At 38.4% G+C, this 17,829-nt stretch overlaps 1 protein-coding gene across 1 annotated transcript in view; it reads right to left on the bottom strand.

Annotated features, from left to right (window-relative positions):
* Positions 1–17,829, bottom strand: part of LOC108576047 (synapse-associated protein of 47 kDa) — a 124,236-nt gene that overhangs the window by 103,536 nt on the left and 2,871 nt on the right. The window contains exons 2-4 of the mRNA XM_017938993.1: positions 9,518–9,727; positions 8,314–8,322; positions 7,852–7,937 (exon numbers count right to left, since the gene is read on the bottom strand). Of these exons, the coding sequence (XP_017794482.1) occupies positions 7,852–7,937; positions 8,314–8,322; positions 9,518–9,727 (305 nt within the window). The remainder of the gene's footprint in view (positions 1–7,851; positions 7,938–8,313; positions 8,323–9,517; positions 9,728–17,829) is intronic.

Below are 17,829 nucleotides of genomic sequence, written 5' to 3'. Positions count from 1 at the left end.
GAGCCCCGTTGGACCCCTTGCCGTATAGTAACGAGTTAGACTCGTTATTTTTGGTGAAGATCTGATAAAAACAGTCATATCAGTAAGAAAAATTAATTTTAATTCCAATTTTCCATTTCATTTACCACACTGAAGCTTGCAAAATTTCATTAACCTACAATACATTAGCTTTTCATACTTAATATTGTACTAAAACGGTAGACAGCTGACGCTTAGGCGCAGTCATGAAAAGAAATCACACGTCAAGGGGTTAATGGCTGTTTCCACAGTGTCCCACTATTTTTGAGAGCAACTGTACGTACGACAAGCAATTTTTTCAAATGATACACCTAGACACTACGATGGTAATAAAAGTACCCCATAAATGTACGCTCCATCGTGGAAGCTTGTTTACGAGGTGCTTATGTTTCTTTTCGAGTATAACGTCCGAGAAAGTTTGGGGAAATTGTTCGGAAGGGACATTCGAGCGTGTAGGATTACCTCGAAGCGACGAACGTTTTCAAATGGCTTTCGATTTTTTTTTTTTTTTCGACCGGTCACCTTGCGAGAGAAACTACGTTTCAACGTGACGATGATCGCTTTTGAATCGAGCGAACAAAGGAGACTCTCGTTTTAGATCGTGGTTTTATAGTCGCATAACCTTTCGAAATCTAATATTCGGGAAATGGTGTGTCAACACCGCAGGAGGGCGATTACATAACGTTCTTCCGCCTTTTATAAAAGCGATTACGTGCTAGTTCGCCGTCTGTCGGCGGACTAGAAAAGGTAGAAATTGAATAGGTAGAAAATGATCTTATTGTGTAGAGTGCTCGTGACAATGATGATCAAGAGACGTAGTAAAAGAGGTACAATGAGATTAAGCGTATATACTCCGTCGATGTTACGTCGAATATGGATATTGAAAACTGTCTAACGCTGAAATAAAGCAGATTAAATATAGTTTACAGAGATTTCTTATGTACCAGGTGTGGCCATAGCGTGGCTCTCGCAGGCGAGTGGTGCGGCTCTTACGTAAATAAAATGTATATGGTAAACTGAAACTGTTCAATGTCCAAAAGTAATTATTTCATTTAACTTCTTGTTACAAAGTTATTAGTAAACTAAAACTGATCAATGTCCAAAAGTAAAGATAGATAAATGGCTCTTTGAAATACTCCTTCCCGAAGTGTGACTTCTAAAGGCAGTGTAGCTGGCCACCCCTGTTATACACCTATCTCTACGGACACGCGTCAAATTGACTGTTAGCATTTTTCGAAGCACCCTGTATATCAGACGCGTTGGTAATTCTTACGACAAATTAAATTCCATACAAGAAGAAATGGTAGCCATAGAAAAATAATCTTTCCTAAAAAAATTACTTCCATACAAGTGTTAGCATTTTTTGAAACACTCTGTACATATATCAGACGCGTTGGTTACCTTTACAACGAACCGACTTCTGCCCAAGAAAAAAACAGTAACCATAAAAATATCTCTTCTAAAATTCTCTAAAAAAGTAACTTCCACACAAGTGTTACCATTTTTCGACGAGGCGTTGCAATTCTGTTCCAGAAAAAATGATAACCATAAATAAAATCTCTTCCAATATTTATCTAACACCCCGCGTATAATAAACATATCAGTTTCCCCGAAAATGATACCGAATTCATCTAGACGAAGACAGAAACAGTTACGTTTCGTCGAGTCTGCGAACGCAAGGAGGGGTGGAACGATCTCCTGGCCGAAGGATCTGGCACAAAGGGCGTATAATTTTCAAGTTTCGTATCTTCGTGAACCGTTACGAGGGCAGAATCGCGTAGGAATACGAAAAGGTCCGCGAGATAAGAGAACCTCCTCCGGGTCGATATCGTTCTCGGACAAATTTCTCCGCGCCGTTTAGCCTTCTCTGCGACTTTGTCACACGGGAGAATAAAACTGACCGCGTGCTTTGTTGTAAACAACAGAGGGTGAATTTTACGATGGAATCGTTGTGAAATCCGCAGTTCTTGCAAATGAATCGGACAGACCGACGGCCTCTGCCTCCTCGTTCGATGCTCGAATAAACGCGAGATTAAAGTTTCGATTCGATGTTGAAAGGCAGAAGGGACAACGGCTGCGCCGTTGACCACGCGACAATGCCTTTTAAATATTTGAACGCGACAACAACGGTGGAAAAACGCATTGTGCCGAGAGATTTCCATCGATTTCGCGGTATTTACGCCGGCGAACTGGCAAACAAAACCTGCTCGTACGACTATTATGAAAATATTCTGCACGGATTTTATCGTTTAACTAGCCTAACCAGAAACGAGTATATTGCGTGTTTCTTCGTACAATACAGCCGTAAAGTAGCTTCTATTGCGTTTCAGCCTTTGTTTTATAACAAGGAGTCGGTCTCGTGGCACAGATTTTGGCCAAGGTGTGGCAAAACCTTTTTACGTTGGTAACAATTTTTATTCGAAATTTCGTTTGAATTTGGAAGACAGCTTTGCTGAATTAATTAGTCTATGATATATTAACTTTTGTTGTTTAATATAGATTTGCTACCTTTTTTATCTTACGGCAGTAATTAGGTTTAGAAATGAATTATTTTCGACTTTTGGGTATAATCCAAGTTTTGTTTAGAAAGAATGGAAACAAATCACTCACGGAAATAATTTCCATTATTTTTTACGACCTTCTGCCAATTTTCTGGCAGCTTGCGAATACTATTCGCGATAGAAACTCGATGGCTTTGAATCAATTATGCGAATCCAGTCGGAAAGAATACTTTTCCACGCCTAATACTAAAATTTTATGGCACATTACGAAATGTATTGTATTCTTTCGTCGATCTGACAGAAAAGTAGACATTTTTGACTAATTTACAAAAAAAAATGATATTTTACCCTTATTTTTTTAACGTTTTTAATTTGTATTAAGAAATCTCGAATGAACCAGTTGAAAATCAGTGTAACACACTACAGAAACGGCAAATATCTAAGCTCGAGTGCATAAGAAGAAAAAAATCATAACTCTATTTTTATACGAAAGGAGCTAATAATTCGTTCCACGTTATTTCCCCTGAAAATACTAAATTAAACAAAAATTCCTCTACTGCCCCCCCGTGATTGATGCTTTTTCAAGAGCACACACGAACCTCTGACATTAAAACGCGATACGTTTTAATTTGCTATCGCACGAGCGAGATAAATTAATTACAAAAACGCGACCTCCGTGAAATGTTCGCCACGTGAAACGAGTGCGAAATATTCGAACGCAAATTGAGAATGTACAATTAATTATCCTCGAAACAACGTAAAACACGTCAGTTCCTCGTCGTCGTCCAATTAGACGAATTAATTATAATAAACCGTATCGTGACAGTCGAAACAAACAAATTTTCACCCGATCATCTCTCGTCGAAGAAAGTTCCAGCTTTTCTCTCTCCAACGGTAATACCTTTTTCACCTTTGTTTCCTCCCTCTTGACACGTGCTCGCTTGCACAAGTGTTTTCCGCGATGATATATAAACGTGACGCGGCGTAATACCGAGACGGAAACGGAAGAAAAACAAGGGGTATCTCTCTTCGCGGCGTACGTTCCTCGTAAAAACATTATTGATTAGATCTGCGCGCGTGGAATTCGGCGTTATCTGTGCACATCCGAGAAAAAATCGCGTCAACCGTATCCTTTTCACAGGAGAAAAAGCTTTTCTCTCTGTTTGCTGTTAAATATACGAGCTGGAAGATACAGTTTTGCTGCGACCGCATAAAATACGACACCCGGGGTTCGGCTTGACAAAAGGAAAATACCGTGGGTGATCAAATTATTGGAGTCACAATAGGAAAAATGTGCTTTTCGTGTTTGTGTCGAAATAAAATCGCAATATCAAGATTTTCACACTGGATAATTTTTAATCAACTAAACACAATTAAACTTAGCTTATGTAGTCATCAAAAATACCTGCTAAGAAGTGACGATACCGTTGTTAGATTTATATAGTTAGATAAATATAACAAAAATGAAATCTAAAACCTTCCTAAAAAGTATGTTTCTTTTACGTGCGTTCCAAGAAATCCGTTTGGCTATACTACATGTTTAGTTTTAGACCTAAGTGTTTATGATACGCGACAAAAGGCCCTTCGGTCCCAAGCGGGGTTGCGGGCAATTTTCGGGCGTTGCGTACAGTGTTCTTGCTAGCAACTTAGAATAGCGAACCTTCCTTGTGTATAATAAAGATTATAGTTTAAAATAAGAAATATTTCATTATTTAATAATTCATAAAACCCATAATCCAATAACCGTGAGTATTTGGTAGAGCTACCTTTTGCTGCAATTGCAGCTTTAATTCTTTTTTCGACACATTTGAACACTGCCAACCGGAACGAATTGCAACTGAACAGAAGTCTAAGATTGCTAAACTGATAAAGTTTTCTGTGTTAGGAAGATTACTAATATAAAATTCAACGATGTGCGAGAAAATCCGTCCCGAAGACGGTGAAGCGAGCACCTTGAAGCCACGCCCAGCGCGCTCGGTGGGGGTGACTCCGCCCCTTTGGGTCTTTCCCTGGGCCTGTTCGCGTAGGGGTGGACAGGGATCCTCACTCTTCCCGAGACCTTCAATGTACACTTGTGCAAACGACGTCCGATTAACGTAGACACAGATTCTGAGTAAAATATGTTGTTGCGGAAAACGTGGATAAGTTTAGTGAATTTTACGCCCTTCAATGTACACTTGTGCAAACGACGTCCGATTAACGTAGACACAGATTCTGAGTAAAATATATTGTTGCGGAAAACGTGGATACGTTTAGTGAATTTTACGTCCACCCTACGCTGAGTCGGAGTACTTCCTGACCGATGGGTCGTTACATCGACAATATCACGGAACGACATTTTTTAAAACATGAAGAAAAAATGAGAATGAAATATGGTACGTAAATAATACAGTAGAGAATGGTAGATTTACCACACCGGTTGGCAATGTGTGGAATTAGTTTAATAATATGTTGAGTGTTGAATCGTCTCGAGATTTTGTATCTTATTGATATCAGAGAGTGCGTGAGAATTTATTGCGAGATATATTAAGAGACCGTTGATCAGATTATCATTATTCCTCTTTACGCGTGTTTATAGTTATTATGAAATTATTGTTATAAAATATATTGCTATTGAACTTATTATCACCTGTTATACAACCACACAATGTGTTAAGTAATTTACTATGCGTTATAAGTAGTAAAAACACGGCAAGAAAAATTCAAATGCTCGAGATCTATAAACCAACAAAACTGCAAGTGGAGATTTGCAGTACGGATGCAAAATACGTCCATACGACAGATAATATTGCCTAAAGCACACATGGACAACCCCCGGCCCTAATCTATTTCAGCGAAGTTTGTCTTCAATCTTCACGTTAAATTGTTACGTCGTTCGTTATATTATAAAATTTATGTCGAGCTTTATACCAAAGCGTTACATTATAAATAAATGAAATATGAAGTAGCAACTTGTTTGAATTCGTTTAATATTGATTTATTTTATTTAATAATTTGGCCGGCCCTCGACTCGGAGACAGAATGATAATTTGGCCCCCGAACTAGGGAAGTGTTGCCAAGTGCATATTTGCAACTTGTAAACACCGACGCTTCATAAAAAAAAAATAATAAAAATTCGGTATAGCTAGATTTTCACCTGAAAATGAATCGTTACAACGTAAAACCGTGAATTTCTTACAGGTGGTTTTAATAATTTTATCATCCACTGTAGAAACGAAAGAAAGAAAATCCTTCTATCGTTGTGATATCGAGCAGAACACGAATGGAAAGAGGTACGCTGCGAAAGTTAATTTAATAACTCCGGTGCATCGATAGCCAACCACGGTATCGAATAGTTGGTCTTCATCGACGGTGAGCTGCATCGTTAATCAGGCGAGTTTAACGACGGTGAGGAAGAGAACGTCTATATAGGGGAAATTTCTCTCGTTGAATCTTTCGACCGGTCGAGTTTGAATATGGACGTATCGAGATATAGCGGAGGCATTTGAGAAAAGCAAATTCACGTTTCGCGAGGTAAAGGTGTGCGCGCATCGTTTGTTCCATAGAAATGCACGAGACTCTTTTACCGATGAATATCGTGGAACGCCGGAAGGAAGGTGAATGAATTTCTTGGGAAATTCCGGGAATGCGTCTGGGAATTTTCGTTCTTCCCGTTTGATCCCCTTTCTTGTGAGAGAGGATACGGGTTTAGAAGCATTTGTGAACTTGAACTTGGGTTTGAATTAGAAATGGAATTCTTTTGGTGGTGAATGAATTTCTTGGAAAATTTTGAGGGTGCGTGTGGGAATTTCTCTTTTTTATGAGAGAGAATATGGATTTCGAAAAATTTTTGAATTAAATATGAATTAAAAATGAAACTTTTCAGTTTATGAATAAATTTCTTGGAAAATTTCAAGAATGCATCTTTGGAATTTTCGTTTTTCCACCTAATCCCTTTTTTCTGAGACACAACATAGATTTCGAAGAATTTCTCAACTCGAACTTGGATTTAAATTCGAACAGAAAACTGCAATTTTTCAATTCCTAAACAAATTCCTTAAAAAATTCCTCGAATACATCTGAAAATTCCCATTTTTCCGTCTGAACTCTTTTTTCTGAGAAAATATAAACTTCGAAGTACTTTTGAATTTGAACTTGAGTTTTAAATTTTCTAGTAATTAGTTAGTAATTAGTTAAAAAAATATCAAACTAATATTCGTGCCGTATTTGGGTTTCGCATAAGCGCTCTCAAGTTACTCTTATCAAGCGTATAAACATAATTCCTTCGATTATCTTTTTCTCCCCTCGACTTTCTTATTAAGAGCAGTTGCTTCATCACCCGCGTCGAATATCAGTGGCAACGGGAAAGAGAGTCAGTCTCTTTAGAGAGTCCTTCGAACTCTTTCATCTTCGCGGACTTGGATCTAATTAAAAGTTTCCTTCGCAGTTTTCGAGCACTCGCCAACTTAAAATGATTTAGCAACGCGCAGAAGGTAAACGCAAGGGTAAATACCCGTTAAAAATGATTTACATTGAAACAGCCGGGTACGTACATTAAACCTGTAGCAATTTCAGGTCATGCCTTCACGTTATCGGACGAATATTTATTTTTATGCTACTCCATAATTTCAAAGTGCAGTCTTGTATGAAATTTCATATCCACTGCATGCCAAAGAAATTGCAACGTCTTAAAAAATCGCATAAATCTGAAATTTACATCTTACACATTGTTCGAGGTATTTTGAAGAGAAAAAAAGAGATATTATTTATTAAACTTTCGTTTCATCTATAAGACTCAGCATTGCCGAATGAATTAATCTATGATACACTAAAATTTCGTTAAAAAGGAGATATTATTTATTAAAAACTGTCATTTTTACCTCAGAATGGCTCAAAAAAACATGTAATTTCCAGATGTGTGCAATCTAAATTTCTAAGTATTATAATTTCTTTGGGAACCAGTGTGTGAGTGATTCACCTAACCTGACCTGAAATTCCGCAAACTATTCACTGTACGAAGGTAGTGTATGAAGCAAAAAATTGCACCAATTTAAAAGGAACATATGTTACATATAATTATTTTTTTCTACATTGCTTTCATACATGAAGTTTCAAAGGTCACTATGATTTCTTTAAATGGAACTTAAGCAAATTAAAAGAGAAAACAAATATCAAGCCGTAATCTCTCCAGATATTCACCATTTCAATTCTGCTCCATCGAATTGAAATTTGAACAAAAACACGCACAAGTATCTATATTCCTACCCTTAAAACTTGATCGACCATCGTGCCACTAATACTCGTCGACGAGTAACAAACTCGCAAAGGGAAAATTTCTTTGAAAAAAACTCACCACCTCCAAATGGCTGTTGTCCTTCCTTGTCGTCGGTTGGAGAGCCTTCTAAACTCCCGGGACCACTATCAGCTCCGCCAGTCGCGCTGTAAATACGACGAGGACAACGCGTGAATAAAGTATAAACGAGTGACTTTGTCGTGCAGTTTACCCTACCCTAGAACGCTCGCAAGAAAGCTTCAACATGAATCCTAGGTCGAATGAACAATACAGAAACAAAAAAAAAAAATACGTTACACATATATATCGCATGTATCAACGTGTGAAGAATTTTGCGCATCGCTGCTTAATTAAAAAACATTGACAGTTGCATGACAAAAGGAACAGAAATTGCAAAAAATTTGCATTTGACTAACGATTAAAAATAGGTAAAGATATATTTAATCCCGATCTGATTCTCTGGTGTGAAACTAATGAAATTAGAAATGTGCCGTTTTACGTGATAAAGAATACTGTACCTACCTATAGAGTCTATGTGTGCAAAAAAATCAAAATTGACATGTTTTACATATATATTTTAAATAAAACTGTTCAACTTATCTCAATACTAACATTCATATCGTTCGTATTAACAGTTTACGCGAATTACAGAGTTTCAATCCTCTCTCTTCTATTCTCCTTTTTAACATTCTTCGATTAACACGTTCCGTGCCACGGGAGAATTGCCAGTTTTGTCGGACGAACTGAGACGAAGTTGAGAAGTTAGACGAAGGTATCGGTGTATGTGTTACATTAAATTCTTCACATATTTTACATGAGGTTTAACAATGGTAGTACCATTTTCAAGAGCTGTCGTGTATCAAGAATAGTACACGGAACGTGTTAAAGGGTTAGACCATCTCTGAAATACGAAAAAATTGAATTTTCTGTTTGCTTAAATTGGCAGTTTATAGTTTTAAGAATATAATTCAGTTTCAATGAGAAATTTCGATGGTTTTATGCCGTTAGAGTCGATTTAACGAACCGTGTCGATGAAAAATCGAAACTTCAAACGCGGTTTCTTTAGAATTACATTTTTAACGTCGGCGTTGACCGTAATTACTACAATTTTCGTCCGATTCGCTTGAAATTTTCGCAAAACACTCTCCGTAGTATAATCTAAAGAAGTGCACAGGATTTTTGTAATAAACCGTAAAGTTTTTCTGCAATTAATATTTTTACACTGAAGTTTTAAGGAAAAGGCGATTCTTCCTTCGTATGTTCACCATTTCTATAAAACTCGATATTTTTTTCAAATCCTCTGCACTTCTCTAGTAATTAGCACAGAGACGATGAAAATTATTAATATTTTCTTCTAAGTCAAATCGTGAGAAAACAACGTCAGGCCAAAATACAGGTTCAATGATACACCTGTAACGCCGCCATTTTACAAAAAGTTAAACGAAAAAAATACTCTTACATTCTTCGAAGCCCTATAACAAAGCCCCCAAAAAAAGTTTCCCATCAAGTCAATCATCTCCACAAAGAAAAATCCCAAAGTTACGTATCATTTTCACGCCTCAAGGATGGTCCAACCCCTTAATCATTTTTTCAATTCGTAACGAAGAAAAGATTGCATCGAACGTTAAAGACTCTACGACCTTCCCGAAATCGAAACCTGAACTGCTCTACAGAGAAAACCGTCTCGAAGAAGAGTATACGCACGTAACGTGCGAACATTTCTCACCTGCTGGCGTCGTCTTCTTTCTGTTCGCCGGTGCCCTCGGTGTTCTGTGCTACCTGTCCACCTTCGTCCATGGCCGCTGCTGCCTGCGCTTCGCCTTCGTTTGCCGGTGCACCGGCACGACTTAATCCGGGGATTCCACCGCTGAACCAGCCTGTCATCTGGGACTTCACACCAGCCAGCATTTCCAATTTGCTGCTGCCTTTGGTCGGGCTACCACGAACACACGAAAACCGAGTTTTTAATCTACGACACCGTTCTATTAGTCGGGCAGGTTTCACTTAAATCTAGTGCGTTCTTTCGTTCGATTATATGTAAGATAAATTTAACCCTTCGACAGTTTATCAGGGGTGAGACCCGGGAAGTGCGTTTAATACGGAAGAGTTTAACACTGGAACGAGCAAACCGGTGAAAATGAGGGATTTCAGATTTTGTACTTCAACACTAGGTTCGCGGGACGCGTGATTTTGACGCATTTCGAATTTCACAAGGAGAATTGCAGAAACTGTTTACACTTCTTCCCTACCACTTATGATGGTTGTAGATTATATCTATAATACGTTTAACATTTATCCGGAGTGAGACTCGGGAAGTGTGTTAAGTGCAGAAAAGTTTAACACTGGAACGAGCAAACTTGTCAAGATGAGGGATTTCAGATTTCAAATTTGGTACCTTAACGCTAGGTTCACGGGACGCGCCATTTTGACGCATTTCGAATTTCACAAGGAGAATTGCAGAATCTGTTTACATTTCTTTCCTACCACTTATGCTTGTAAATTTTGTATAAATATATAATATCACGCAGTTTCGTTTATAAGTTAACCCTTTCGCTACGGCAGATTTTCAAGCGTAACGTGAGTGACTCGCTGCAAAATTTCTTATTTTGGCCGATTTCGATGAAATTTTCAGCATGCGTATAAATGACATAAATCTACAAAACGTATGTTTGAAATTTTCGTTACAAGCTCGGGTAAAAAAGTTGTAAACAGTGTAGGGGATTTATGTGAGGAGGGATAGTAAACTCGAACGGACTTTTGACTATGCTATATTTATTAATAGTTTATATCGCTACGCTAGGGATGTCGCTCAATCAATCGCTGGATTCACACTGCCTTTCGCTCCCTCGCATTCGCCCTAATGTCATCTTGCATACATGCACACTTTTCGTTAGAAGAAAACACACACGCACTCACGCACTCCTCGCCTGATTACTAAAACTAAACATTCGTTCAATATCTTTCGCGCTATCCCAAACACTCGACCTGGCACGCCGGTCCTTACCGCTCACGCCATAGACCCTCACGCATTCACACAGACAACGCATTCATACAAACAACGCACTCACGCTCGGTCATCCCTGCAACAGTGACCTTTACAATTTTCTTCGTAATTCCCACAAATTGCAATTTTTTCAAAAAATTTTATACTCCTCATCTAACTTCTCAAAAAAACTCAAGTCGTTTGATCCAATTTAAAAACAGTTATACTGTTCTAAAGAGTGTCCGAATATTAGTAAGAGTCACTGTAAGTATAGTCGGGGCCACGATATAGCGAGGTCGTAAAATCGGTTAGGCGTCAAAGTAAACATGTTTTAGCTGCCGGGACCCGAAAATTGACAGAGATACGAGCAGATAAGTACTTGAAACCATGGTCAGGACCGTACAAAGAATTCTTGTATCCAGCGAAAGTCAAACTGATTCTAATATATTTACTGAAAACTGCATGCAGCTAGGACAAATTAGGGTTTCTCCCTCTGGGGGAAGCCGCTTTTGGAAGTACGGTTACAAGTAAAGGTCTTATTGAGGTCTTTAACATCTTCATTTACCTGCTCGTGTTATATACAGATAGAAAGTGCAAAAAGATTGTGTAGCTTTAATATTAACATATTTTCCATTTGTAAATGAAATACCATTTTCTACTTGAAGTACCAAATCATATGCTACCATTCGTTTATTGTTGGAACCCTCAAACAGACTGCAACACACGGCGTTGAGTGCTGCAACATCAATCGATGCCGATTCTTGAGAGTTTAATTTACGACTTCGCTATATCGTGGCCACAACTATACCTAATACGAAATGTCCCTAAACCTAGCGTTAAATTACGGAAATGATTAAAATGCCTTTGGCAAAGTACGTGACGACTTTTGTTGAAATAAACGAATAATTATACTATACGCTGATTTATTTCCCGTTAATCTTTCCAGTTTCGAAGTCCTTTATATAGTGTACTTAAATAAACCGGAAGGGAGAAAATATGCTGTATTTAACTCTGGTTGTTCTAGCGCTAAAGCCAAGAGAAACTTTCAGGAAGAGAGATAGCAACGGGATGTTATTATCAGGAGTGCGACGTAGAGTTATGTGCACCGTGCTTTAAAAATAATCACACATGACGTGATTATTAAAAAAATACGTGTAACATGTGAATTTTATTGACTGTGATTCCTAACTGTATTAGACTGTCAAAGGGTTAACACATAGCCTAAGTACCCCCAAATTCTCGTAATAATTTTATTGTCCTTTTCGGGTTTATATCATCCTTTCCACTCTCTTTTTATATTTTAGTCTATCCTTGTTATCTAGTAGCTAATTTACTACTGTAGGAACCTAAGGAAAAATATTGAGGGACCCAACGGAAATCGAACCGGGGACCTCCGGCTTTGCGCGCTACGTCAACCACTCCCTCTCTATTGTCCCTTCGAGGTTTCCTATTTGGGTATGGAGGCCCCGATACTACACTCGGCCATCCTGAACTGACATTCGCCCTCGAATGTCCTCATCAGTGCAACACAACTCAACACTTTCGGGCACAGTGGCACACAGCCGAAACCCTCGACATGTTTTCATCGCACATCTCCTGGCTTCGTGTAGCCGTAGATGCCTCCATCCCGGACGAGTCCCCAACCATTTGTAGGAACTAACGACGGAAAAATATTGAGGGACCCAATCGAACACGGGACCTTCGGCTTAGCAGGTCGAGGCTTTGCGCGCTACGCCAACCACTCCCTCTCTATTGTCCCTTCGAGGCTTCCTATTTGGGTATGGAGGCCCCCGATGCTACACTCGGCCATCCTGAACTAACATTCGCCCTCGAATGTCCTCAGTGCAACACAACTCAACTCAACACTTTCGGGTACACTCCCCCACACAGTGGCCACTCTCTCAGCCGAAACTCTGTTTCTCAAGTTTTTGGGAGTCGTGCACCCTCTTACATGTTTTCATCTCACAGCGCCTGGCTTCGTGTAGCCGTAGATGCCTCCATCCCGGACGAGCCCCCATTTGTAGGAACCTAGGGAAAAATATTGAGGGACCCAACGAGAATCGAACCGGGGACCTTCGGCTTTGCGCGCTACGCCAACCACTCCCTCTCTATTGTCCCTCCGAGGTTTCCTATTTGAGCATGGAGGCCCCGATACTACACTACTATGTACCTCCTTTCTGCCATCCTTCGTCCATTCCTCTTTCGTATTTCTTTCACATCGTTTCGACTTCTTCCCTATCTTTCCCTTCTCCAATCCTCATTTTTTTATCTTTCTCTCCTTATGGGAAGGTAAGTGATAAATGCAGAAGTATATTCAAAAGAGTGTTAAAAATTTATTCAAAGCACACAAAATAAAAGGTGTAAGAGTTTGTATGAATGGACGGGTGGACGGTCCTGATTTATGGCACGGCAATTCAGGAGGACTACGTCGAAGAAGTCCAGGTCCTCGAGCCTGCCGTAAGCCGGGGCCCACTCGCAACATTTGGCGCACACACGTCGCGACAAGGGCTGACCAGCCGGGGTCAGGTAAGGACCCGAACAAGTAGAGGGGCGCCGAAGATAAAAAGACGTGGAAGAACGTTTCGAGGTAGAAAGTATTGTAGAAAGCATTACGAAAAGTATCGTGGAGTGTAGAGTATTACGAGTCACACGAACAAACAGGCATACGGCCGACCAATATATTTATCCATATTATTAATCCTGACAAAGTTAGTCATTTCCACTGTTTACTTAAAACCATCCTCGACAAACCAAGCTACTCCTTACGAAGAAAAAGAGTGTTAAAAATTTATTAACACCCTTCTCCTTTTCTTTTGTATATTTCTTTTCTTATTTATTTAGTCGTTGATTCACGTCTCTCGTCAGCTCGAAAAATAATCGACGTCCATTCACGTCTCCCTTCGACAACGTGTTAAAGTCTTTGGCTCGAAAAAAGGGCCTTTTAACCCTTTGCACTCGGAGGTCATTTTGTAACAGAAAAGTTTGCGAATCGAATGTTTGAAATTTTTTAAAATTGACGCAGTAATAAACTATACTATTTTACTTAAATATTCAACGTATTCTCTATTTCACTATAACGAACAAATTTATAGATGCCCCATAGATCTGCTCTCTGACTTGATTAATTATTCACCAAGTGACGATTGTTTAATGTCGCTTCTCAGTCACCACTCGATTACAAAGGGTTAACATACTATTAAGCAAACACAGAAAAACGATGAACTTTCAACACAGTATCAAGAGAACGCAAACTTGACAACAGCAAAACTTCTAAACAAAACAACAAGAAAGCGGGTCAGAAAGGACCCGAAGACTGTTCCAGAGTTAACAAGTAATAACGAGGACAGTAGTAGTAGGAAAATCATGGCTCTGAAGAGCATGTTCCGAGGAAGAAAGTTGCAACGAGGGAAGGAAGAAAGGAAAGTAATGTGAAAGAGGAGGATTTTCCAGCCAAGGTTCGTTACGAACGAATGTTTTTCGTTCCTCCAGAAGTTTACACAACGGATAATTACACAAACGAGTCCTCTCTACCTGTGTGTAACGCGCGGCGAAGAAGTTCGATAATCACCGGGTGTTAATAGTTTAAGCGAGAAAGTTTGTAAAAATCAAATCGGCGACGGTGTGTTACGGAGGAGGAAACGTTAACACGTAACAACTTCATCGTGCGCATTCAAACAGACTCGATGTTTCTAATTATCTCGTTCGATAATCACGTTTAAAGGCTGCACGAAAACGTTATTAACACAACTTTCGATTCGAAAATTGCTCATGGTGTTCTCTCTGCTCCTCTTTTTTTTCTCTTTCCGCTTGTTTCTGCTGTTTGCTTGGAACTTCCACGCCGCACCCTTATTGCGCGATGGTTACCTAACGTTCGACGAGGGAAACAGGCAGACACGGAGGAGAGAACGAGCAGCTCTCGAAAGTGTGCTTCTAATGCCTGGCCTATTCGCTTCGTAAATATGTTAGCAAGGGAAACAGGTCAACGCAACCGAGTACGGAACATTGTTGCAACTGTAACGCATTTAACGTAGCAGCGTGGCTTTCGTAAGTGATTCAACAAGCTCGTAACCGTGGCTAATTGAAAGAGATCGTGAAAAATCTCATCTCGCTTATTAGACGCACACTTTTCTCTTGCATCTTTGCTACAAGCGAAGAGCAAACATTTAACCCATTAACTCTAACTGTACCATGCCTGATTAAATGACTGGTTTTTAAATTTGATATGAATTTTTTTTTTTATTATGTAAAGCTATTTTCTGCGTTGCTTTTTATATCAAATTCACGATCAGCTGCATTCCTTTTCTTTGGGGAAAAATGTGACCTTTAAAAAGTCCGGTACCGTTAGCGTTAACCCTTTGACAACGATAGACTTGCATATGCGTTCACAAAACAGCTTGAACACAACCAATAAACTCGTAATTTATTATTATCTGAAGGCTATTTTCTGCGTTGTTTTTTATATTAAATTCACGATCAGCTGTATTCCTTTTCTTTGGGGAAACGTGTGATCTTTAAAAATTCAGGTACATTTACTGTTAACCCTTTGAGAACGATGGATACAGGGTGAGTCTTCTAACATGACGACTTCAAATAACTCGTAAGTTATTCGTTGCACGATAAAATGTTTCAAACAAAAATTGCATGGTATCTAGGGGGACAAACAGTGCTCTAATCTGCTTTTTATTACCTTACGTTTCTATTCAAATATTAGGGTCACGTTCAGTTTTTTAAATGGAATGTTTGGAAGTGACGTGGTGTAAATAATTACTCGCGAAGTTGCTTAACAAAAATATATCTATTCAACCGATAATACTTAAACTAAATTTAGAATGTATAGGCGACACGATGCGCGTAGAAAGAAAGTCTACGACGAAAAACCTCGTGCCTTTTTCGGGGCTCCCTTAAGTAGCCCCATTTTCCCTGGGAAAGTCCCCAGGAAGTGGGGACGCAATACTCTTGTCCTCGAGGACGAAGAATCGCCTCGAGGGCCAAGAGTCGCCAGGCCACAAATGTCTATTTTTTTTTTCGAATTCGGATAAATCGTCAAATTTAGCGTAAAATAGTATTCTACAAAGTGGGACTTAAAACGAATAATTACTGAGATATCTTCAAATTAATAATCTTCTATTAGGAAATACGCCCAGTCAGCGTGATTCTTAGCACGACTTTGTTTTGTAATTATTCATTTTAAGTCCCACTTTGTAATAATACTTTTTTACGCAAAATTTGACGATTTATGCGAATTCGAAAGAAAATATTAGACATTCCATTTAAAAAACTGAATGTGACCCTAATATCTGAATTAAAAAGTAAGGTAATAAAAAACAAATTATAGCACTGTATGTCCCCCTAGATACCATGCAACTTTTGTTTGAAACATTTTATCGTGCAACGAATAACTTACCAGTTTTTTGAAGTCGTCATGTTAGAAGACTCATCCTGTATGCGTTCACAAAACTGATAATTTTAGGCAATAAAAATAGTCAGAGGTGGTCATGAATTCACGTACGTATATTTGGCGAGAATGAAATTTTGATATCATTTAGTTTGACAAAAATAAAACTGAAGTAGTGACCTGATTATGTGTTACACAAATAATCAGCACTTGGACATGGTGTATAGATTAATGCTCACATTTGTCTCAACTTGATGTGCCAAATAAGATCAATTTCGACTATTTTTTAAGTATTTTCTCTGGCGTACAGAAATAAGCTTCTCGTTATTTACAATGCTGTAACTTATTTTTTTCCTTTTGCCGTAATAAAAAGGAAAGTGAAAGAGAATAATTCGAGAAAAGTGCACTTATTGGACGATTAGCTGTGCACATGCAAGTCACTGGCATTTATTTATTTATTTATTTACCGGTTTATAACTGTTGGATTATTACTAATAATAATGCGTCAGCCAGTGAGCAAAAATGAATTGTGTTATATATATATGAGAAACACTGCTAGTGAAAGAGACCGTAATAGACTGATGTATTCTTCGTCTCCTTTTCTTAAATGCCCAACAGAATTTCAGTTCTGCCCCTGCGTTTTTGTTTCCTTTTACTTCGACTACGAAATTCGAAGAGAAAAGACGTCCTTCCATGCCATACAAATAAAAACACATTTAAGAAAATATACAGTGAACGCTATTATTAAACCCATTTTCCAATAATAACCGTAACATACGTTAAGTCTGAAAAAGTGAACCGATTCACAAAATTTATTCGCGTTCGTAATTATACCATTAATGCAATTAAATCGACCATAAGTAAACTGCGGATTTTTAAGTGTAATTTAAAAAATTGAAGCTAAATAGGCAATTTTTTTATTCACTAAATATTATAATAAATACTATATTTTTGCTTATTACGTGCACTTTTGTGTCTTCGAATTTTCCATAAATGCATCAAAATTCGCAGTCTAGCCATAAGTAGTGCACTATGCCTCTCGAGACACTAGAATATGATTTTTTCTTTTTTTTTTATAGATTATTTTTGCCAACTGTAAATTCATTAATTCACCGACTTATTAACATTAGTTTTTCAACAAAAAATTTTCAAAAATTCTCTAATGTAGAGGAATATAATATTTAACCTAAACTGTGACAGAATTTCCAGGCACATGACGATGTCATTAAGTACTTTATGTGCTAACAATAAGCCAAGCACGAATGTTTACCCTTTAACTAGGAACGACGAGTTAACTCGTCGTCGAAAAATGCTTCTCCAGCTCGCATTAACTCCTCAATTCGGAACTTTGAAAACGACACACGTAAATTTAAACCTGATACCTCGTTTATTTCTTTAAGATATTAAAAAAAAAGAAAACGTCATAATGCATTCATTACTGCACACGCAGAAAACATTTTTGGCAATTTAGGCTCCCCATTTTTGGCAATTTAAGAGATAAAGTGATTAACCGACCACTTTCCTCTATAAAGCACGTACCATTTTGTTTACCCGATAAATATTCATCTATCACTTCACACATTCTCCCCTCGGAAAAAATGTATTTTCGCAGAAAATATCGATACACAGATCCCGGTGTGAGTTTCATCAATCTGCACCG

The sequence above is a fragment of the Habropoda laboriosa genome, unplaced genomic scaffold (assembly GCF_001263275.1).
Source record: "Habropoda laboriosa isolate 0110345459 unplaced genomic scaffold, ASM126327v1 scaffold309, whole genome shotgun sequence".
Lineage (NCBI taxonomy): Eukaryota > Metazoa > Arthropoda > Insecta > Hymenoptera > Apidae > Habropoda > Habropoda laboriosa.
This window is presented reverse-complemented; position numbering and strand designations above follow the sequence as displayed.